Here is a 24,305-nt window from a genome sequence, read left to right on the forward strand (position 1 = left end):
TTATTTAGTTAGTATTTTAGTTTTTAGAATTATAAGGACATTTGTTTTGACAGCTAACATTCAATTAATCACTTTCTGGAAAACCCCAAAAGATCATCATAGGTCAGAAACAACCCGAAAGCCCACAATGACAAAACACATTTTAAAAAACCAATATGGTATAGTGTAATTATCTGAGTGATGGGCTTGGACCTGAGAAATGAGAGTTATTGTATATTCTATGAATCAAGTTTCTTTTTCTGATAAATTATTTCCTCTGTAGAAGCCTGTTTCCTAGAAACACCAGAACTTTAAAGGCAAGTGTAAGGATGTAAAAGCATTGCACATGAAATTATTTATGAATGTAAACCTTTAAAAAAAGAAACACTAATACCGCAATAGAAGAAAGGGAAGTTGAATTGAAATATTTCCCCAAATGATATTTGTCACCTAATTCACTATCACCAACTCTCCTATTCTGGCAGAATTTAGTAGTGTCGGTAATTTTCCATTCCCAATGTCTACCTGAATTTAGACTATTATTGGTTATGTTCCTTACGATCTTATACAACTGTGGACAAACTTATGCGTCTCAGAGCAGGGGTTTCTATAAATACGTGGCTAAGGGGCTCCGCTAAATCGTCCTTTCTCTTATTTTTTCGGTTCAGCGCCACTGGACGTAAAGGAAATGAAAGTATCCTTCGCCACAGTTCCTGCTCGCACGTTCATGCCCTCCCTCCCCCATTCAACCGAATTGGGGACTAGCCTGGTTCCTTGTTACGGATGCTTCCATGGCCGACGTTTCTCTGGAACCGTTGGTATGAGCGGCCAAAAATCGAGGCGGGAACGGTTTAAGGGATTGGGGTAAAGAGAAACAACGAGATATATCCTCGATGAGGAAAAGTCTTCTTACTTTACACTGGAACGCCTCCCGCCCAGTCAGCCCTAGACCAGCGGCATAGATATATATGTTACCTTCATCAGCCTCCTGCTAGCCGCCATCTTAGATCTGCTGCCACTGTCCCACAGTGCTTAGCGGTTGCGAACGAGGCGCTTCCTGAAGGAAAAGGGGAAGAGACAGAAGAGAGGGAACGGGGAGGAGGGGCGGAAGAAGAAGGTTTTTACTTCTGCCAGTCATCATTGCTTTTTCCAGCTCTCTTTTCAGGAGGACGTTATCATTAAATAATTAGTTAATTTGTTAAATTAGAAAGCTTAGTATAACTGTTCTCAAACTACAGGGTGCCACAGCATAACATCCTTTTTTCAAAACTTAATAAAAACAGAGTCAGAAAAATATATATAATGTAGACGTATACATAAAGTTTTGTTTTACGTAGTTTTGAAGATCAAATTAAGTAAGTGACGTCCCCCATTCTCCATACACTGAGTAAACTGATATCTGGCGTTTGTCATGACTTGCCAGCATAGCAGGCGTTATGTTCGCAATTTCTTCCTGGATGTTGGTCTTCAAATCTTGAAGGGTCCTTGGACAGTTCACATAAACACGGGATTTCAAAAAACCCCATAGAAAAAAATCACAAGGGGCCAAATCTGGAGAGCTGGCTGGCCATTCCAAATCCGCTTGAAAAGTAGGCCTCAACGGCAAAAGTACGCTCCTCACTGTTCCAACGCATGAACTGTGTCAGGACAAAACGTTATACACCTGCCTCTCGAAGGAGACCACTAGCGCTCCACTACGTTTTCAACCGACTGAATGGTGCGCATTTTTTAAAAGGAAGTTATGCTGCCTCACCCTGTAATTTCAGTTTTGCTCTAATTTCTCTCTGAAGATTCTGTGGGTATGTAGTTTTGAGCATTTTGAAGAATTTAGAATAAAAATAATGCATTAGCTTGTGTTTATTTAGATTTATGCAAAACAATTCATGATATTTCCTCTTAAAGATACCATACATTAAGGGCATACCCCTGTGGTTCATTTGTTCAGTCGCTTCCGACTCTTAGTGACCTCATGGACCAACTCACGACAGAGCTCCCTGCCAGCCATCACCACCTCCAGCTCCTTCAAGGTCAAGCCAGTCACTTCAAGGACGCCATTCATCCATCTTGCCCTTGGTTGGGCCCTCTTCATTTTTCCTTCCATTTTCCCCAGCATCATTGTCTTCTCTAAGCTTTCTTGTCTCCTCATGATGTGGCCAAAGTACTTCAACTTTGTCTCTACTATCCTTCCCTCCAATGAGCAGTCGGGCTTTATTTCCTGAAGTATGGACTGGTTGGATCTTCTGGCGGTCCAAGGCATTCCCACACCACAGTTCAAAAGCATCTATCTTCCTTCACTCAGCCTTCCCTAAGGTCCAGCTCTCACATCCGTAGGTGACTATGAGGAATACCATTGCTTTAACTATATGGATCTTCATTGCCAGTGTGATGTCTCTACTCTTCACTATTTTATTGAGATTGGTCATTGCTCTCCTCCCAAGAAGTAGGCATCTTCTGATTTCCTGGCTGCAATCTACATCTGCAGTAATCTTTGCACCAAGAAATACAAAGTCTGTCACGGCCTCCATATTTTCTCCCTCTATTTGCCAGTTATCAATCAGCCTGGATAAAATAATCTTGGGTTTTTTTAATGTTTAACTGCAACCCAGCTTTTACACTTTCTTCTTTCACTTTGATTAGAAGGCTCCTCGGCTCCTCCTCGCTTTCGGCCATCAAAGTGGTATCATCTACAGATCTAAGGTTCTTAATGTTTCCCTCAGCAATTTTAACCCTAGCCTTGCATTCATCAAGTCCCGCACATTGCATGATGTTTTCTGCATACAAGTTGAATAGGTTGGGTGAGAGTATACAACCATGCCGCACGCCTTTCCCAATCTTGAATCAGTCTTGTTCCATGGTCAGTTCCTACTGTTGCTACTTGGTCCTTATACAGATTCCTCAGGAGAGAGACAAGGTGCTTTGGTATGCCCATACCACCAAGAACTTGCCACAATTTGTTATGATCCACACAGTCAAAGGCTTTAGAATAGTCAATAAAACAGAAATAGATGTTTTTCTTAATCTCCCTGCCTTTCTCCATTATCCAGTGGATATTGGAAATTTGGTGTCTGGTTCCTCTGCCTTTTCTAAACCCAGCTTGTACATCTAGCAACTCTCTCTCCGTGTGTTGCTGGAGTCTTTCTTGCAGGATCTTGAGCATTACCTTACTAGCATGAGAAATAAATGCCACTGTATGAAAGTTTGAGCATTCTTTAGCATTTCCCTTTTTTGGTATGGGGATATAAGCTGATTTTTTCCAGTCTGATTGCCATTCTTGTGTTTTCCATATTTGCTGGTATATGGCATCCATCACCTTGACAGCATCATCTTTCAAGATTTTAAACAGTTCAGCTGGAATCCTGTTGTCTCCTGCTGCCTTGTTGTTAGCAATGCTTCTTAAGGCCCATTCAACCTCACTCCTCAGGATGTCTGTTTCTAATTTACTCACCACACAGTTAGAAACCCTAAATTGGGTCTTTTTAGGTCCACGTCACGGGAGCACGGAAGGATGGAGACAGTTCCAATGAAAGATCAAAAAACAAGGTTTTTATTTTAGTTTCTTCATGAAGAAGACGAACAGCCTGATAGTATACAAAGATGCTATCCTTCAGGTGGCTGCCGTGCTCTTCCCTTGAAATCTGCAAACTTTATAGCCCATTTACAAACAGCAAGCATGGGGAAAACACCTTTTGTGAATAATAATTCTGACCTTTTGATAGAAAGTACCTTCCTGTATATGCGGCCTCTGCGCTTCAAAAAAACATTCTTAACCTTTTAACAAAAGAAAGTAACAGAAAACCGCAACTCCTTCCTGTCTATATTTCCTGCGCTCTGTTCCGTTACGAAGCTCAGCTTATTGCTCTTTTTAAGTCAGAGAAAGGGTAGGTCTCTCTTTTGCTGTTTTTATTTCATTCAAAGCCCCTTACTTAGTATTTGCAAATTTCGCTCAAAGACCCTTTGAACACCATCAAAACTATCTTCGATATTACTATCCTTCCTATACAGATCTTCTGTATAGTCTAGCCATCTTCTCTTGATCCCTTCAACTTCTGTTAAGTCCCTGCCATCATTGTTTCTTATCATGCCAATTTTTGCCTGAAATTTACCTCCAGTGCTTCTAATTTTCTGGAAGAGGTTTCTTGTCCTTCCTATTCTGTTGTCTTCTTCCACTTCCATGCATTGTCTATTTAAAAATAGTTCCTTATCTCTTCTGGCTAAGCTCTGGAATTGTGCATTTAACTGAGAATATCTCCCCTTATCGCTGTTGACTTTTGCTTCTTCCTTTCTTGGGCTACTTCCAGTCTCTCAGCTACTTGCAGTGTCTCAACAGACAACCAAAGAAACCAATAGCTAGACAACCAGATATTTTGAGAACAACAACATTCATGAACCCTTTACATCTACTGAATTGGACATGGCTCTCAATAAATGAAAAAAAATGGCAAAGCAGCTGGCCTGGATAATCTACAGATAGAACAAATCAAAAACTTTGGTCCAAAAGCAAGGTGCTGGCTGCTGGAACTGATGAATAACTGCACAGCATCCTGTCAGATCCCCAAAATCTGGAGGAAAGCAAGAGTCATAGCTATCTTGAAACGAGGCAAAGACCGTAATGATCCAAAAAGCTATAGACCAATCTCCTTGCTGTGCCACCTTTACACAGTTCTGGAGAGACTTATTTTGCATAGAATTATGGAAAAAATAGACCCATGTCAGCAAACTGGTTTCAGGAAAGGCAAAAGCTGCACATCACAAGTGCTGAACCTGACTCAGCACATAGAAGATGGTTTTGAAAGGCAGCACATCACAGGAGCTGTTTTCATAGACCTGTCAGCAGCTTATGATATTGTCAACCTCTGCCTCCTCCTGAGAAAAATGTATAATATCACAAAGGACTACCACCTCACCCGGCTCATAGGAAACCTGCTGTAAAACAGGAGCTTCTTTTTTTTTTTTTTTTTTGAGTTCCAGGGCCATCAAAGCAGATGGCGGAAACATGCCTCAGGGGAGCGTGCTTGCTCCATCCATGTTCAACATTTACACAAATGACCAACCACTGCCAGAAGGGACAGAGAGTTTCATCTATGCAGATGATCATGCCATTACTGCTCAAGCAGGGAGCTTTGAGATGAACAGAAGCTCTCTGAAGCTCTAGGTGCTCTTACTGCCTATTACAGGGGAAACTAGCTGATCCCTAATCCATCTAAGACACAGACATGTGCTTTTCACTTTAAGACCAGACAAGCATCTCGAACTCTGAGGATTATCTGGGAAGGAATACCACTGCAGTAATGGAGCACATCCAAATACCTGGGAGTCACTCTGGACCGTTCCCTGACCTACAAGAAGCACTACCTGAATATCAAGCAAAAAGTGGGCACTAGAAATAATATATGAAAGCTGACTGGCACAACCTAGGGATCACAACCAGGCACTGTAAAGGCATCTGCCCTTGGCTATGCTACTTTACTGCTGAGTATGCATGCCCAGTGTGGAACACATCTCACAATGCTAAAACAGTAGATGTGGCTCTTAATGAGACATGTTGCATTATCATGGGGTGTCTGCGCCCTACACCACTGGAGAAATTACACTGTTTAGCCGGTATTGCACCACCTGACATCCACTGGGAAGTAACCAATAGTGAAAGGACCAAGGCAGTGACATCTCCACCTCATCCCCTGTTTGGATATCAGCCAGCACGTCAACGACTTAAATCAAGAAATAGTTTTCTAAGATTTACAGAGACACTTGCTGGAACACCTCAGCAAGCGAGAGTCTAAAAGTGGCAGGCTCAAACCCAGAACCTCAATCAATAGCTGATACCAAATGAGAGACTCCCTCCTGGGCACACAGAAAACTGGGCGAATTGGAAGGCGCTGAACAGACTGCGCTCTGGCACCACGAGATACAGAGCCAATCTTAAGAAATGGGGCTACAAAGTGGAATCCAAGACATGCGAGTATGGAGAAGAGCAAACTACAAACCATCTGCTGCAATGCAACCTGAGCCCTGGCACATGCACAATGGAGGGCCTTCTTGCAGCAACACCAGAGGCATTCATAGTGGCCAGCTACTGGTCAAAGGGCATTTAATCAACTACTAAGCTTGCAAACTTTGTGTTTTGCTTGTTTGTCTGTTTGTTAAAAAATGCAATGCAACTTTTTGGTCTGCTCCTGACACGATAAATAAAAATAGCAGACAACCATTTTGCCTTCTTGGCTTTTTCTTCTTCTTTGGGACATACTTTGTTGCCACCTCCTGAACAATGTCTCGGACTTCTGTCCATAGTTCTTCTGGGACTATATTTATTAAATCTAGTCCTTTAAATCTGTTCTTAACTTCCAGTGCATATTAGCTAGGAATGTTAGTGAGATCATATCTAATTGGTCTGTGTGTTTTCCCTGATTTCTTTAGTCAGATTCTAAATTGTGCAATAAGAAGTTCGTGATCTGTGCTACAGTCAGCCCCAGGTCTTGTTTTCACCAACTGGATGGATGTCCGCCACCTTTGGCTGCAAAGGATGTAGTCGATCTGATTTTGGTGCTGACCATCTGGTGAAGTCCATGTATAAAGCCGTCTTTTAGGTTGTTGGAAGAGAGTGTTCAGCGAATTTTCCTGGCAAAATTCTATCAGCCTATGTCCTGCTTCATTTTTTTTTTTGGTCCCAGACCATGCTTGCCTGTGATCCCAGTGTCATTTGACTTCCCACCTTGGCATTTCAGACTCCTGTAATGAAAATAATATCTCTTTTTGTTGTATTATCCAGTAGGTGCTGCAGATCCTCACAGAACTGATTTACTTCTGCTTCTTCAGCAGCTCTGACTGGGGTGTATGCTTGAATCACTGTAATATTAAAAGGTTTTCCTTGCACTCGAATTTAGATCATTCTGTCATTTTTGGATTGTATCCAAGCACTGCTTTAGTGACTTTTTATTAGTTATGAAGGCTACTCCATTTCTTTGGTGTTCCTCTTGTCTGCAGTAGTAGATCTGGTGGTCATCTGATGTGAAATGTCCCATTCCAGACCATTTTAGCTCAGAATGTCTATCTTTAGTCTTGACATCTCACCAATAACAACATCCAGTTTGCCCTGGCTCATAGATCTTACATTCCAGGTTTCTATGATGTGTTAATCTTTAGAGCATCGGATTCATCGTTCACCTCCAACACCGTCAGCCGCTAGCCTTCCTTTTGGCTTTGAGCTAGCTGCATCATCACAGTTGGGGCTAGTTGAACTTTCCTCTGCTCCTCCCCAGTAGCATTTTGATCATCTTCCGACCTGGGAGTCCCATCTTCCGGCATACTGACATATCTCTGGTTGTACTGGTCCATTTAGTTTGGTTGGCAAGAATACTGGGGTGGGTTGCCATTACCTTCCCCAGGGATCACGTTTGGTCTGATCTCTCTGCCGTGACTGCCCCATCTTGGGTGGCCCTTCACAGTTTTACTCATGGCATCATTGGGGTGCTCAGACTCCAGCAAAATGACAAGGCAGCAATCCTTTGCTAGACATACCCCTAGGTGTTCATTAATGTATTTGGTGATAGTATGATAGCTGTGTCTGGAAGCTTCGAGCAAGGGTGGTTGTGAATAAGGGAAGGGAAGGACCACGTGGTCCAGAGAGGTGATGGAGTGAGAGCCAGGAGAGTTGCACATTGAGGGCTGCACATTGAGGACAGAAACATACTTCATAGTTGCATTTGGTGGAAGAATAGAAAGGAGAGAATGGTTAGGATAAGGTTTATGGTTAGGGGTTAGGGTTAGGGTCAGCTTTAGGGTAAGGGTTCAGGTAAGGATTAGGTTTTACCTTACAAGCTCCACCTTGCCTCCTGCATATGTCATCAGTTGCCCCCCCCCCCCCCCCAGCACCAACTGCTGCTCTGGGCCAGAGTGGAGAGAGAGGGGACCAGGGGACAGTTCCACTTTGTCTCCTGTGCTATGCTAATAATATAATGTAATAGGGCTTTGGAATGCCCTCCCTACTGAAATAAGATCAGCCACCTCGCTAATGGCATTTCGGAAAAAACTGAAAACTTGGATGTTCAAGCAAGTTTTCAACTAATTCCGATGTGATGATGTTTTGATCATGGACTAGCAATCAAGGATAACGAATTGGATTACGACTTTAACTATGAGATGTTCCGGTCTGTATTGGTGGCCCAATACTATGTATGTATATGTATGTATTTTTATATTTTATTTTATATTTTTAAAGTGAATATTGTATTTTTAAATATGTTGTAAACCGCAATGAGTCGCCGCACAGGCTGAGATATTAGCGGTATACAAGTGTACTAAATAAATAAATAAATAAATAATAAATATGTGCATAAAATATTTATAACATTATAATGTAATGGAATATAATACTAATTATAATATGGTATTATAATTATACATTTTATATTACATATAATATTACTAATAATATTACAATATAATGGTATAGTAAAATGTAGTAACATATAATACTGATATTGTACTAAGCTCATTATATATATATATATATATATATATATATATATATATATATTGTGTGTGTGTATTAGGCATGGGTAGGTACAGTCGTTGTGTTCTTAAATAGGAATTATTTCAGAAAAAATGACCTTTTGAAGTGTCATTGATGCGCTTTAGCAAACCGGAAATGTATTTGCCCCTTCGAAGCCACGGTCGCCATCTTTCTTACAACTTCAGGAAGTGAATCAGAAATGAGTCAACAGGTATTTGCATACTGGAATGTTTGGGTGTGTCCACACTGTCCAGTCAATGAGGAGACACAACGTATGGAGGGGCGGGGTTTCTACAGGGCAGCCATTGCCCTTTATAAGGGGCCACGCATGCCTTCATTGCGAGATGGGACATGAAGGAGAGAGGTTCCGATCTGTGCTGCTGTAGGGATAGGCCAGGCCCAAGAGGATGCAACGCCACCGCTAAGCAGCCAGCAGGGCTGGGAAGGGTTTTTTGAAACAAGCTTTACTACTTTTTGGGCAGGATTTGGAAATTAGAAATGCAGCTTTATTTCTTTATTGGTTCTGAAACTAGAAATGGAATTTACTATTTCTTTTTTGAGTTTTAGAAACTAGAAATTGGGCTTTACTCTTTTTTTGTTCTTTTTGGAAACTAAAAATGGGTCTTTACTAATTATTTCTTGACTTTGGAAACTAGAAATGGGGCTTTAGACAAACCAAAATGGTTGGGAGTCTGTATTATTTACCTGGGGAAAAAAAGGGTCCCCCTTTTTTTCTGTGTTGCCTGCCTGAGCCTCCTGTTAAAATTTGGGCAAGCGGGGTCTGTGGGTTCCCCTTTCTGTGTTGCCTGCCTCCTGTTCCTAGGGCTAAATCCCAAGCCTTCCTTGCCCAATAGGAAAAGCTCTCTGTCAGGATTTGCTCCTACAGAAGCTTGTGTGTCTTCTGGTCGCCTGTGGAACCTTGCCCAAACTAAGAATCCCAATCCAAACCTTCCTTGCCCAATAGGACTAACTCTAAGCCAGGGTTTGCTCCTCCAGAAGCTTGTGTCTCTTGTGGCCCCCTGGCCAAACTAAGAATCCCAATCCAAACTTTTCTTGCCTAATAGGACAAACCCTAAACCAGGGTTAGTCCCTCCAGAATCTTGTGTCTCTTGTGATCTCCTGTGGAACCTATGCCAAACTAAGAATCCCAATCTCAAACCTTCCTTGTCCAATAGGACAAACTGTAACTCAGGGTTTGTATCTCCAGAAGCTTTTATCTCTTGTGGCCTCCTGTGGAACCTTGCCGAAACTAAGAATCCCAATCTCAAACCATCCTTGCCCAACAGGAGAAACCCTAAGACAGCATTTGTTCCTCCAGAAACTTGTGTCTCTTATAGCTGCCTATGGACCCTTAGCCGAACTAAGAATCCCAATCTAAACCTTCCTTGCCGAATAGGACAAACTCTCTGCCGGGGTTTGCTCCTACAGAAGCTTTTGTCTCTTGTGACGTCCTGTGGAACTTTGCCCAAACTAAGAATTCTAATCTCAAACCTTCCTTGCCCAACAGGACAAACGCTAAGCCAGGGTTTGGTCCTCCAGAAGCTTGTGTCTCTTGTGGCCGTGTGTGGAACCTTGCCCAAACTAAGAATCAAAATCTCAAACCATCCTTGCCCAACAGGAGAAACCCTAAGCCAGCGTTTGTTCCTCCAGAAAATTGTGTCTCTTAGAGCTGCCTGTGGACCCTTGGCCGATCTAAGAATCCCAATCCAAACCTTCCCTGCCCAATAGGAAGAAACTATAAGACAGGGTTTGCTCCTCCAGCAGCTTCTATCTCTTCTGGCCTCCTGTGGATGCTTGCCCAAACTAACAATCCCAATCCACATCTTCCTTGTCCAATAAGACAAACTCTAACCCAGTATTTGGTCCTCCAGAAGCTTGTGTCTCTTGTGGCCGCCTGTGGAACCTTGGCCGAACTGAGAATCCCAATCCAAACTTTCTTTGCCTAATGGGACAAACTCTAAGCCAGGGTTTGCTCCTCCAGAAGCTTGTTTCTCTTGTGGTCTCCTGTGGAACCTTGGCTAAACTAAGAACCCCAATCTCAAAGCTTCCTTGCCCAGTAAGACAAACTCAAAGCCGGGGTTTGCACCTCCAGAAGTTTGTGTTTCTTGCGGCCCCCTGTGGAACCTTGCCCAAACTAAGAATCCCAATCTCAAACCTTCCTTGCCCAACAGGACAAACTCTAAGCCAGGCTTTCGTCCTCCTGAAACTTGTGTCTCTTGTGGCGGCCTGTGGAACCTTCGCCAAACTACGAAGTTTCAATCCAAATCTTACCTGCCCAATAGGACAAACTCTAAGACAGGATTTGCTCCTCCAGAAGCTTCTGTCCCTTCTGGCCTTCTGTGGAACCTTGCCCAAATGAAGAATCCCAGTCTCGATCCTTCTTTGCCCAAAAGGACAAGTGTAAGCAAGGGTTTGGTCCTCCAGAAGCTTGTGTCTCTTGTGGCCGCGTGTAGAACCAAAGCCAAATGAAGAATCCCAATCTAAACCTTCCTTGCCCAATAGGACAAATTCTCCACCGGGATTTCCTCCTACAGAAGCCTGTGTGTCTTCTGGTCGCCTGTGGAACCTTGCCCAAACTAAGAATAGGACAAACTCTAAGCCAGGGTTTGCTCCTCCAGAAGCTTGTGTCTCCTGTGGAATCTTGGCCAAACAAGGAATCCCAGTCTCAAACATTCCTTGCACAATAGTCAGGGCTTGCACCTCCAGAAGCTCGAGTCTCTTGTGGCCACCAGTGGAACCTTGGCCAAACTACGAAACCCAATCTCAACCTTCCTCGCCCAACAGGACAAACTCTAAACCAGGATTTTGTCCTCCAGAAGCTTGTGTCTCTTGTGGCTGCCTGTAGAACCATGGCCAAACAAAGAATCCCAATCTAAACCTTCCTTGCCCAAAAGGACAAACTCTCTGCCGGGGTTGGCTCCTGCAGAAGTTTGAATGTCTTGTGGCCACCTGTGGAAGCTTGCCCAAACTAAGAATCACAATCCAAACCTTCCTTGCCCAATGGGACAAACTCTAAGCCAGTGTTTGCCCCTTCAGAAGCTTGTATCTCTTGGCCTGCCTGTGGAACCTTGCTCAAACTAAGAATCCCAATACAAACCTTCCTTGCCCAATAGGACAAACTCTAAGCCAGGGTTTGGTCCTCCAGGAGCTTGTGTCTCTTCTGGCCTCCTGTGGAACCTTGCCCAAAATCAGAATAACAATCTACATCTTCCTTCCCCAAGAGGACAAACTCTAAGCCAGGGTTTGGTCCTCCAGGAGCTTCTTTCTTTTGTGGCCACCTGTGGAACCTGGACCAAACCAAGAATCCCAATCTAAACCTTCTCTGCCCAATAGGGCAAACTCTAAGCCAGTGTTTGCTCCTCCAGAAACTTGTGTCTCTAATAGCTGCTTGTGGAACCTTGGGCAAAATAAGAATCCCAATCCAAACTTTCCTTTCCCAATGGGACAAACTCTAAGCCAGGGTATGCTCCTCTAGAAGCTTGTGTCTCTTGTGGCTGCCTGTGGAACCTTGCCCAAACTAAGAATCCCAATCCAACCTTCCTTCCCAAATAGGAAAAACTCCATGCCAGGGTTTGTTGCTCCAGAAGCTTGTGTCTCTTGTGATCTCCTGTGGAACCTTGGCCAAACTAAAAATCCCAATCCAAAATTTCCTTGCCCAATAGGACAAACTCTAACCCAGGGTTTGCTCCTCCAGAAGCTTGTATCTCTTGTGATCTCCTGTGGAACCTTGGCCAAAATAAGAATCCCAATATGAAACAGTCCTTTCCCAATAGGACAAACTCTAAGTCAGGATTTGCTCCTCCAGAAGCTTGTGTCTCTTGTGATCGCCTGTGGAACCTTGGCCAAACTAAGAATCCCAATCTCAAACATTCCTTGCCCAATAGGACAAACTCTGACCAAGGGTTTGCACCTCCAGAAGCTTGTATCTCTTGTGGCCTCCTGTGGAACCTTGGCCAAACTAAGAATTCCAATCTCAAACCTTCCTCGCCTTACAGGACAAACTCTAAGTCAGGGTTTTGTCCTCCAGAAGCTTGTGCCTCTTGTGGCCCCCTGTAGAACCATGGCCAAACCAAAAATCCCAATCTAAACCTTCCTTGCCCAATAGGACACACTCTCTGTCGGGGTTGGCTCCTACAGAAGCTTTTATTATTTTTATTTTTGAATATGTTTATTTAGAATATATTGCTCTTAGGGGAGCTGATAGAAGAGAAATGTATTAGTGCAAAGAAACAATACAAACAAACATACATACGAACGAATAGACAGACATACGATTGAATACAATACAATGATTAATCAATAACAACACTTACCGACACCAACAATTATTCCCCGAGTGAATTTTAAAATACTTCCAGGTTTTGCTGGTCGGGCTCCAGGGGGTAAACTATACTTTAATCCCCTTTTTCTTTTCTGTTATCTATATTAGTAATGGTGTAATCGCCAGTTTCCTATTACTTTACCTTCAAGTTTCATTAATGTATAGTACTAATATATATCTCATTATATAGCCCTTTTATGTAATCCAGAAAGCCCTCCCAGTTAGTCCTAGGGGTTTTTGCTATACTCTGCGACATTTTATGGGTGAGGATGTCCATATTCATAATATCCCATATTTTCAGTAACCACTGCTCCACAGTTGGTGCCTCCTTGGATTTCCATATTCTAGCTACCACTATTCTCGCAGCAGTGGTGAAGTAAAAAAAAAAGCTTTTCTGAGTTCTTATCCATAATGGAGTCAATAATTCCCAACAGCATTACCTCCGGTTTAAGTTCTATTTTTTCCTTTAAAATGACCTCCATTATTTTTTTAACTTTACACTTGACCTTTTTACATTTCCACCACATGTGGATATAGTTACCCTTTTGCTTTTCGCATCTCCAACAGACATCTCTGATTCTTCCTCTGCTAAACTTAGATATTTTATCGAGCGTGAGGTACCATCTATAAAAAGACTTAAACCAATTTTCTTTCATCTCTGCTTTGTAGGTATATTTTATTTTATTGCACCACACTTCCTCCCATTCTGTCATATGTATTGATCTTCCTGCGTCTTTTGACCATTGTATCATAACTCCTTTTACCTGTTCTGTTTCAGTGGCCCATGTTAGCAGTTGTTGGTATACTTTTTTGATTACTTTCTTTTCTGATTTCATTATCTTGTCCCAGAATGTTTCTTGGGTTTGAAATCCTCTCTTCACGTCTATCTTGAAGTTTTCTAATATTTGATGGTATTGAAACCAAGAGATGGATTGATCTATTTGTTTGAGTTCTTCCTGGGATTTCAGCTTAATCTCATGTGTGTTTATCTTTAGTAGCTGGGCGTACGTTAGCCAATGTTCTCTAGGTAATTCCCTCAAGTAGAGTGCTTCGTTGGGCGCAAACCAAAGGGGGGTCTTGCTATATAGCCTGTCTTTGTATCTGCTCCATATTTGCAGGATGGAGACTCTGGTAGGGTGATTTCTAAACTTTTTTTCCTTCTCTGTTTCCCCCTCCACAAGTGTCCGTGCCAGCCCCGTGACAGATCGAAACCCTCTAAACTCAGTATTTTCCTTTTGCTCAGCATCATCCAGTCTCTCGCCCATCGCAGGACCGCTGCCTCGTAGTAGAGTTGCATGTCAGGAAGGGCTAGGCCCCCTCTTTTTTTTGTCATCGGTCAGATTTTTATGATTTATTCTCTGTTTTTTATTTATTCTCTGTCAGAGTTAGACTCTCCAGTCTCGGCACAGCAAGCGTGAGGTTTCAAAATAAACAAACTCAGGCAGCATTCTTCTTTCAAGGTAGCTTTTACTTAAAGCATCTATGCACAAAGGACTACATGATGGAACTAAAGATGGCGACGAACAAAGCATAGCAAGAAGAAGACACAGCAAATGAAAGATCCGCCCTTCCGTGTTATCTATGTTCTTGGCTGGTACACTCCCTAATATTTTCAGAGCAAAGGAATTCTGTTATCACAGTTTCACTGTCTGGCCTGTAACTTTGTAACAATAACATATGTGAGCTGAACAATATATGAACATGACTGAACCATCTTTGAAAAGCAATACTAATACATTATAATACTAATGCAAACACATTGAAAAACATACATATGAAATAACTATAACTATTCTGACAATTCCCCTTCTTTTTGTGTTACAATACCTCTATGTGTTACAATACCTCTATTACATACATACATGTGGTTTGCATAATAGTAACTTCTTGATTCTTAATTCTCAACTTCAATATTCACTTTTTCTTACTCTTTAACTTCACTCTTCACTTTTAAACATTTGTCTACTATTCTTAACTTCTATAATAACTTCATAATACATTTGCTTCTCTTAACTTCTCTTAGCTTCTTTGCAATCTAATAACATTTCCATTACATACAATTATCTCTGTTTGTTTCTATTACATCTTAAACACATATAACACTTCTTCCATATTACTCTGCTTTGCTTCATTATAACTTTTATACACACAATAACTGCTTCTCATTACATAACACATTTCTGCAAACTTATAATGTCTTAGTACACACAATCATGTCTCTATACATTTCTGCATTTCTTCTATATATTAAATCCATATAATTACTGCTCTTCATTTCATAATGTCTTTCTGTGATTCTATAATCTCTTCAATACACACATTTACTTTTCTTGATTACTTCTTATTGCATATCATTTCTTAATACATATCATTCTTACATTTCGGGACTTCCGGTGAGGCAAGATGGAGGTAGCAGCAGAACGCTGAGCTCCTAGAGCTCAGGTCTGATTCCTCCACCAGTTTAGGGGTCGGGAGAGCTTCAAAATCTCCCCAACTACGACAGAAGGAGTCGTGTTGGCAACCTGCCACAGGGCAACCTTTGGGGCTGCGAGAAGCCCTGAGGAACGGCCCAGGTGGAAGACGCCGGACGCCAAGGACGGCAAGCAACCTTCGCCTCATATTAAAGACGAGACCAACTCAATCCAAACGAAAGGAAACACACAACAGATAAAGGCCACAGAGGACAAGAGACAAAGACAAAAGATAAGTCTAAATAAACTTAAATTCAATTTACCGGCTCCATTAGGGTGAGTCTCTATCCGCAGGAGCGCGGAAGTGGACGAGAGCAGGCAGCGGCGGTGGTGGCGAGTAGGAGGGGGAGAGACGAACGCCGAGACGAGTGCTGAGCGCCGTGAGAGCCTCCCGCCTCCCGCTGGGCACCGGGCTCCCCGCTGGGCGCCGTGCCTCCAAACACCGAGCTTCCGCCGAACGCCGTGCCCCGCCACCCCCCGCCATAGAGTAAGCGACAAGAAAACGAAAGGAAGAAGCCGCACGCAGTAAGACAAGGGGCGCGTCGTAAACAGCCGCAAAGCAAGGAAATGATGTAAAGGGCAGCAGGAGGGACGAGGATAAAGAAGAGCAAGAAGAACAAGTAAACGTGAGGGGGAAAGGGAAGATGAGGGTAGGGAGGGGAGAGAGGAGGAGAGGAGAGGAATAAGACAGGAGAAATCCAGGCTCAAAGAGGCAAGCAGCGGCGACGACAAGCGGTGGAGAGAATCCTCACTCTCCTCGACCCCCGCCACCCGGCGAAAGTGCTCTCCCCTCACCCATACCGTTCTCAAACCTCCCCTTACCCCCCTTACCCCCTTGGGGACAGAGAAACATTTACAAGAACCATCGCACTGAAGCTACCTTCCCTGAGGCCCAGGCGACGGAAAGAAGACTGTCTACCTCCCCTCTACTCCACTTCTACTTCCCCTCTCCTCCTCTTCCTTTTTGTTTTTTTTTTCTCTCCTTTCTTTTCTTTTCTTTTTTCTCTTTCTTTCTTCTCTTCTCTTTCTCTTCTTCTCTTCTCCCTCCCCCTCTTAAACTCCCTAACTCCTCCACCCCTTTTTTTTCCCTTTCTTTCTTTTTTTTTTCTCTTCTCTCTTCTCTCCCCTTCTCTTCACCTTTTCTCTCTTCCTCCTTCCCTTCCAACCATATCCTTCTTACCAGGAGCTAAGAAGCGGAGAAAGCGGAGAAAACCATCCAACTGGGGAAAGGGAAGAAAGAAGGATATAACCATACCATACTATACTACACATAGACAACGTGAGTAAAGTTAATATCTAATTGTAAAAGGTAACCTTAACTTTAACTGTAAGTTTGAAGCAATCAATGGATGAGAGGTAACATTACCAAATGGATATTGGATTTAAATTTAATGACCTAGCAATAATAGTACCACACACTTAATGAAACGAATTGTAATAACAAGGTGTTAAGAATTGAGGTTAATATTGTTTGCATTATATTAGCTCTGTTAACGTTTTAATAGTTTATTATAGAGCACTAATTGAAAAGTACCTTATGCTACTAACGGTGGTATTAGCAGCCAACACTGTATGATAGTTTAACTCTGTTGAATATAACCTGTATTACAAATTGGAAAAGTCAACGTGAACTAAACACCACAAGAGCAAAAAGGAGTCTCTAGAAAATAAGAAGGAGCAGGAAGAACAAAACCAAGGAAAACCTTAAGAAACCAAACGGAGCTGAATCAAATCCAACAGATTTAAAAAAAAAAAGAAGTTAAAGAACTAAAGAAGAGACCCAGAAATGGAAAAACCCAACATTCTAAAACAAAGCAAACTGTTGACAACAAGACGACACTCGATACAAGGGGAATTACCCCAACCACCGAAAGAACCAAAAGAACAGGAACCTACCTTAAAAGACTTAATGGTCGAGCTAACAAAGATACAGGAATCACAAGTGAAAATGCAGGAGACACAAACCAAGTTACAAGAAACTCAAGAAAAAATAAGAGCCTCACAGGAAAAACAACAGGCTAGACTTGAAAAAATGATCCAAGAGGAAATGGGGAAAGTGAAAGAGGAAATCAAAGAAGAGCTATCCTCCTTTAAGAAAGAAATGGATGGAATACAAGAAGAAGTTACTGCAATGAAAGCAGATAACCAAGTACTGAAAAAAACTCAGGAAAAATCAAAAAAAAGGCTGGACACCTTGGAAGAAATTTCATCCAGACTCTCTAGACAGCAAGAGAGGATGGAATTAAAGGAATCTGAATATCAATTAAGACTAAGGAATATTGTAGAGGACAAGCAGGAAAATCTAAGAAGCATGATTACCGAAATAACCGCAAAAATTGTGAATATATCAAACGAGGAGATGGATTTAAATATAGACAAGGTGTATCGAGTGCAAACCAATTATGCAAAAAAAAATGGAACACCACAAGACATTGTGGTCCACCTAACAAGAAAACACCTAAGGGATCAGATACTGAAAATCAATGCCAAACAGCCTTCGTACTACAAAGATAAAAAAATTGCTATAATAAGAGAAGTACCAGCCTTCAGCATGAGTAAAAGGAAACCATACTATTTTTTGACCGACGAACTCAAGAAACAACAAATCAAATTCCGATGGGAAAAAAAGGAGGGGATAATGGCAACCGTGAAAGGAGAAAAAGTGTGGATAACATCAGTGGAAAAAGCGAAGGACCTCTTTCAGAAAATTACAAGACAACAAGACCGAGAGGCCAAAAAACAAAGAGGAGAATCATCCACGAGAGACTGCACAGAGACAGAGGAGAAAGACATGGAAACCTCACAGTCCCAAGAAGAGCTTGGAATAAAAAAGGGAGAAAAAAGAGCCAGACACACTTCACCAGAGGATTACGCCAAACAACTCCACAGAAACCAGACCTCTAAGGACTTGATAGACTTAAACCTTAAAGATGGAACTGAAGATCGTATCTAATAATGTAAACGGACTGAACACCCCCAATAAAAGGAACCTTATTTTCAATCAACTCAAGAGTCTCAAGTGTGATATTATAGCAATCCAAGAGACGCATATAGCACAAAAGCATAGTTCATACTTAGAGAACAAACACCTAGGGAAACTATTTCATTCCTCCTCCCTTGAAAAGAAAAGAGGAGTTGCATTATATATAAAAGAAAATCTAAACCCTGAACTAGCTTTTAAGGATAGCGAGGGGAGGATGATAGGGGTAAAAATTCAGATCAATAACATGAACATACTTATAAGCAATATCTATGCCCCTAATGGAGCAAAAACAGCCTTCGTTAAACAACTGAGAGGGAAACTAGCTGATCACATGAGCGATAATTTGGTGATGATGGGCGATTTTAATGGAGTGTTAGACGGCAGGATGGATAAATCTGGGAAAAAAGCAAAGTGCGGGATACTCCCACAAAATTTTCTCCAAATGAAAAAAGAATTAGGGCTGCAAGATGTCTGGCGTCTTAAAAATCCAACGTCTAAGGACTATACTTTTTACTCAACGAGACACCATACCTGGACCCGGATTGATATGTGCTGGGTAACCAGTTTATTATCAACTAAAGTTAGGAAAATCAAAATACTTACTAGATCTACCTCAGACCATTGTCCGTTAAAAATAAATATAAAAATCGGTGCACGAAATAGGAGATGGAAACTGAACGAATCCCTACTCAGGCAAAAAGAAGATATAGCGCTTAGCAAAAAAACAATTCAAACCTACTTTAAAGAAAATACAGGGAAAGGTACAAAGTTAGAGATAGTATGGGAGGCTAGTAAGGCTGTTATACGTGGCCACTATATCCAACAAGGAGCTATTAAAAATAGAAGAAGGAGAGAAGAGAGAGCAAGAATTGAAACCAAACTAATAGAGAAAGAAAGTCAACTAAAGAAATACCCTAAAAATAAAAAGATCCTTCTCGAAGTTGAACTGTTAAGAAAAGAAGTGAGTGCAGCACAGTTAGAATTAATGGCCCGCAATCTGAAATATATAAAAGCGCAATACTTTGCAGAAGCAAACAAACCAGGGAAATTCCTCGCCAGAAAACTGGCGAAGAAGAAACAGCGAAGGATAATAACACAGATAATAGAAGAAGGAAAAGACTATTCCACTGAAAAAGATATTGCCGGGCAATTTAGAGAATTCTACAAGAAGCTTTACAAAAAAGATCCAACAAAGAAAGAAGACATTATTGCATATATATCAGAACAAAAAATACCACGACTCAATGATAACGAAAGAGAGCTACTGAATGCTCCATTTAAAGAGGAGGAAATAAGCAAAGCAATTATGGATATGCCAGGAAATAAAGCTCCAGGCCCTGACGGATTGCCAGCCTTATACTACAAAACCCATAGAGAAGAGATAGTAGTATTCCTAAAAGAGATTATGAACAATATAAGAGAAGGAAGTAAAATTCCAGATTCATGGAAAGAAGCATACATAACGCTACTGCACAAAGAAAACACAGATCCCGTTAATGTCAGAAACTATCGCCCTATCTCGTTATTGAACTGCGATTATAAGATCTTCGCCACAGTTATTGCCACCAGACTCAAAGAAATACTCAAAACAAGAATAAAGGAGGACCAGAGAGGATTTCTTCCTAAAAGACAGCTGAAGGACAACATAAGATGCATCCTCAATATAATTGAATATTACGAACAAAACAGACAAAAAGAAGTAGGCCTCCTCTTCGTAGACGCAGAGAAAACCATACTATTTCCTAATATCAACACTAAAAGAGATAGACGCGGGTTACCAAATAATAAATGCAATCCAATCCATCTATACCCAACAGACTGCGAAAATAATCGTGAACGACCAACTTACGGAGGATATTAGCATACAGAAGGGAGTCCGACAAGGATGCCCTATGTCCCCATTACTGTTTATAATGATATTGGAGACCCTTTTAGAAGATATAAGGACTGACAATACCCTAAAAGGAACAAAAATCGCCTCCGAAGAATATAAGGTCCAGGCTTTCGCCGATGATATTGTGTGTATCGTAGAAAACCCGGTTGAGTTAACTGCAAAATGGCTAGCGAAGATTGAAAAATTTGGGAAGTTAGCTGGCCTCAAAATAAATAGAAATAAATCTAAAATATTAACCAAAAATGTTAAAGAAGACAAGAAGATTAAGATCAGTGAAGAAACAGGACTAGAGATTGTCAAAAAGGTCAAATACCTAGGGATCACCATTTCCGGATCCAATGCAAATCTGTATAAAGATAACTACGAGAAGACATGGGGAACCATCCAGAAGAAGCTCAAGAATTGGAAACATCTCAACTTATCCTGGGTAGGAAGAATCTCTGCGATCAAAATGAGCATACTACCCAGGATGATCTTTCTATTCCAAACAATACCGATTATTAAGAACAACACATGCTTCAGAAATTGGAATAAGGAAATCTTGAGATTTGTCTGGGACGGGAAGAAACCGAGGGTTAGATTCAAAGCTCTGACAGACGCGAAGGAAAGAGGAGGCCTTGCAATGCCGGATCTACAGCTATACTTCGAGGCATGCGCCCTATCCTGGACAGTAGCTTGGGCCAATCTAGAGCCCAAAAGGATACTATCAATCGAAGGCTGGAACGCAAGAAGAGGATGGCATGCATACCTCTGGTATGAGAAAGACCAAGTAGAAAGATCATTCAATAATCACTATATAAGATCAGCCCTTTTAAGGGTTTGGAAAAAATATAAAGGTTTCTTTTACTCCAAAACGCCTAGATGGATATCTCCCTCAGAGGCCTTCCACAAGAAGGAACTGCCTAGGAAAAGATGGCTGAATTACAACCAACTGCTTATAAAAGAAAATACCCAATGGCGCCTTAAATCAATGGAAGAACTTCGCGAATCAGAAGAAGAATTGGACTGGTTCCACTATCTACAAACAAAGGAATGTTATAAAGAAGATTGCAAAAAGGGATTCTCCGAGACGGAATCTCTATGGGAAAAGATAATGAAAAAAGACAGAAAAGTGATTACAACAATATACAAAAACTTATTAGAATGGAACAACGAAAGGGACCTGATAAAAGAATGTATGAATAAATGGGCGAGAGACATTGGCAGGACTATATGGCTCAGGGAATGGGAGCTAGTTTGGAAGAAGAAAACCCAACTTACCAAAGCCACATCCATCATTGAAAACTGCCACAAGATGTTTTACAGATGGCATTTAACACCGGCCTTACTATCCAGATTAAACAAAAACCAAAATAATTTGTGCTGGAAGTGTAAGAAGGATACAGGAACGTACTACCACATGTTCTGGGAATGCAAGAGAATCCAAAAATTTTGGTCGATGGTCCATAATCATGTACAAAAAATAACCAAAACCAAACTGGAAATGAAACCGGAATATTACCTTCTCAATATACCAGCCCCCACTTTGAAGAAAAATGAGGAAAAAATCTTCTTCTACTTAGCATCCGCAGCAAGGATGCTTATAGCCCAAAAATGGAAAACACAAGAAACCCCAACGGCAGAAAAATGGATAGAAAAAGTGATTGAATTTATGGATTTAGAAAGGTTATCGAACCTAATGGAGAATCAAAATAATGAAAATCAGACAAATTGGAATAACTGTAAGGAATACCTAAAGAACATCCAGATCTAAAAGAATAATTATAATAATTATTACATAAGAAAAAAAAACAGAAAATAAAGAACTAAAACAAAGAAACAAGAAGGAGAAAAGGAAAAAAAAAGGTACTAATCAGTACATAATCCTACTGTGGACCAAACGGAAGTGCCAAACTACCCCCCTCCCCTCCCTAAACCTCTCCCCAAGCCTCCCTCCTTCCCGCATCTCTCCTCCCACTCCCCACCCTCCATCCTACCCATGCATCCCACCCCTCTATACCTATACATTCCAAGCTTTCCTATAAACGGTTTTGTTCCCCCTCTTTCGATGTCACCAGTTATAAGAAAATCAATAAAAACTATTGAACACGAATACACACATTTACTTTTCTTGATTACTTCTTATTGCATATCATTTCTTAATACATATCATTCTTACATTTCGTCTTAATACAAACCATTTCTTCATTATAACTACTATACTTCATTACCTCAATACTTTAATAACCATTGCATTTCAAAATCATTTCATAATAATTGTAACTCTTTAAACTCTATAACTTTCACCACATAATTTAACTTCTTAGTCTCAATACATCAATGTAACAATCCGGGGAAATAAATGCATCATAAAATCTTAGCAATACACATAGCAAAACTACAATACATAAAACACATTGCATTTTAGCAAAGGCACCTACGCTTTAGTTGAACACAGTTTCAAATATCTTGCATTACTACATTTTTGATACTCTAAACCAAACCATAACAAATTCATTTCATTTTCAAAACATTCTGGTACTTGCTGATTCTAGAACTCACTGTCATCCCAGTTGGTGTAATCTTTCCCTACTGCAACTGTGTCTAAGCTATAAAGCTGAGCCCACAGGCCTGCCAGGGACTGAGTCTGCTGTGTTGCTGTAAGGGGCAATAAAGATCTCCAGCCTGCTCCCAGGACTCCTTGTGAGTAGCCAGCAACCCAGGCCTCCTCCAGTGGGGTCTGACTCAGCACCTGCAAGGAGGCCTCTACTTCTATAAAGCTGAGCCCACAGGCCTGCCAGGGACTGAGTCTGCTGTGTTGCTGTAAGGGGCAATAAAGATCTCCAGCCTGCTCCCAGGACTCCTTGTGAGTAGCCAGCAACCCAGGCCTCCTCCAGTGGGGTCTGACTCAGCACCTGCAAGGAGGCCTCTACTTCTATAAAGCTGAGCCCACAGGCCTGCCAGGGACTGAGTCTGCTGTGTTGCTGTAAGGGGCAATAAAGATCTCCAGCCTGCTCCCAGGACTCCTTGTGAGTAGCCAGCAACCCAGGCCTCCTCCAGTGGGGTCTGACTCAGCACCTGCAAGGAGGCCTCTACTTCTATAAAGCTGAGCCCACAGGCCTGCCAGGGACTGAGTCTGCTGTGTTGCTGTAAGGGGCAATAAAGATCTCCAGCCTGCTCCCAGGACTCCTTGTGAGTAGCCAGCAGCCCAGGCCTCCTCCAGTGGGGTCTGACTCACCATCTCACCATCTGAGACGCCTGTCATCGCATCTTCCATCTCCACTGTCATCGCGTCTTCCATCTCCACTCCTGGAAGGACTAGCATTGACCATCCCACCATCTTAACTTGCTGCCATCCGACTGTCCATCTCCATTTCCAGTTAAGACTGGCGATAGAGTTTTCCCCCTTGGAGCCTGCACTGGTTGAGGACCGGTGACCACCTACTTCAGCCGGCGGGGTTGTCTGCAGCAGCTAGAGGCCAACTGGTCGGGCTGCAATACCTACGATGACTGGTGGTGCTGTACTATTGGGGCTGTGACAGTGTGCTCCATCTGCAGTTAAGAACTTCTTGTGCAGTCCTCCAGGACCCCTAATGTGCGGTGGCGGCTGCGGGCTTGCTATCCATCCTGGCTTGGTTGTGGTGTAATTGTGAAGCTGCTTTTTTACTGCTTACTGTTTGTTTGAGACCAGTCGCCAGTTGCCAACTGTCATTATAGACACCCTCGGCTTGCCAAGGGTCAGTTGCCCTTCCATCCACCCAACAAACAGGAATATATTCCAACCTCCAGTAGTACAGCCGTACTCCATCCTGGGCAGTGGCTCTAGGGGGGTTATTGTGTGTTTGGTGCGACTGTTCCACCTATGTGCAGAGAAGACTGTCAACAGCTGCAGATTGACTGAAGGCATCAGTAGAGGAACTATACGGCTCCCTCCTGGAGCCCGAGGTCCTGCTGCAAATATCTCTCAAGCTACTGTGATTTGCACCTGGCACTTTTTCCTATGCCCCTACTTAATGTCAATTACACTGCCAATCTGCCAATTTCTTGCCAATAAGAATTGCACTGTGTAGGAATACCTCTGTAGTCTAATCCCTCATTGCACTGTTATGAAAGATGACTTGTTAGCACTCCAGCACTTTAATTAACGGTGAGATCTCTGTTAGTTACTA

General features: G+C 42.0%; 1 protein-coding gene across 5 annotated transcripts in view; it reads right to left on the bottom strand.

The window, feature by feature from the left end:
• LOC137095171 (ubiquitin-conjugating enzyme E2 L3) overlaps positions 1-1,036 on the bottom strand; it is a 290,392-nt gene extending 289,356 nt beyond the window's left edge. For 2 of the 5 annotated variants that reach the window (XM_067461529.1, XM_067461523.1), the window contains exon 1: positions 955-1,036. In XM_067461529.1, the coding sequence (XP_067317630.1) occupies positions 955-981 (27 nt within the window). In that variant the 5' untranslated portion in view covers positions 982-1,036. The remainder of the gene's footprint in view (positions 1-954) is intronic. The other 3 variants (XM_067461525.1, XM_067461524.1, XM_067461527.1) reach the window with 2 other exon arrangements.
• Positions 1,037-24,305: the final 23,269 nt, after the last annotated feature.

Source organism: Anolis sagrei, chromosome Y (genome assembly GCF_037176765.1).
Source record: "Anolis sagrei isolate rAnoSag1 chromosome Y, rAnoSag1.mat, whole genome shotgun sequence".
Taxonomy (NCBI): domain Eukaryota; kingdom Metazoa; phylum Chordata; class Lepidosauria; order Squamata; family Dactyloidae; genus Anolis; species Anolis sagrei.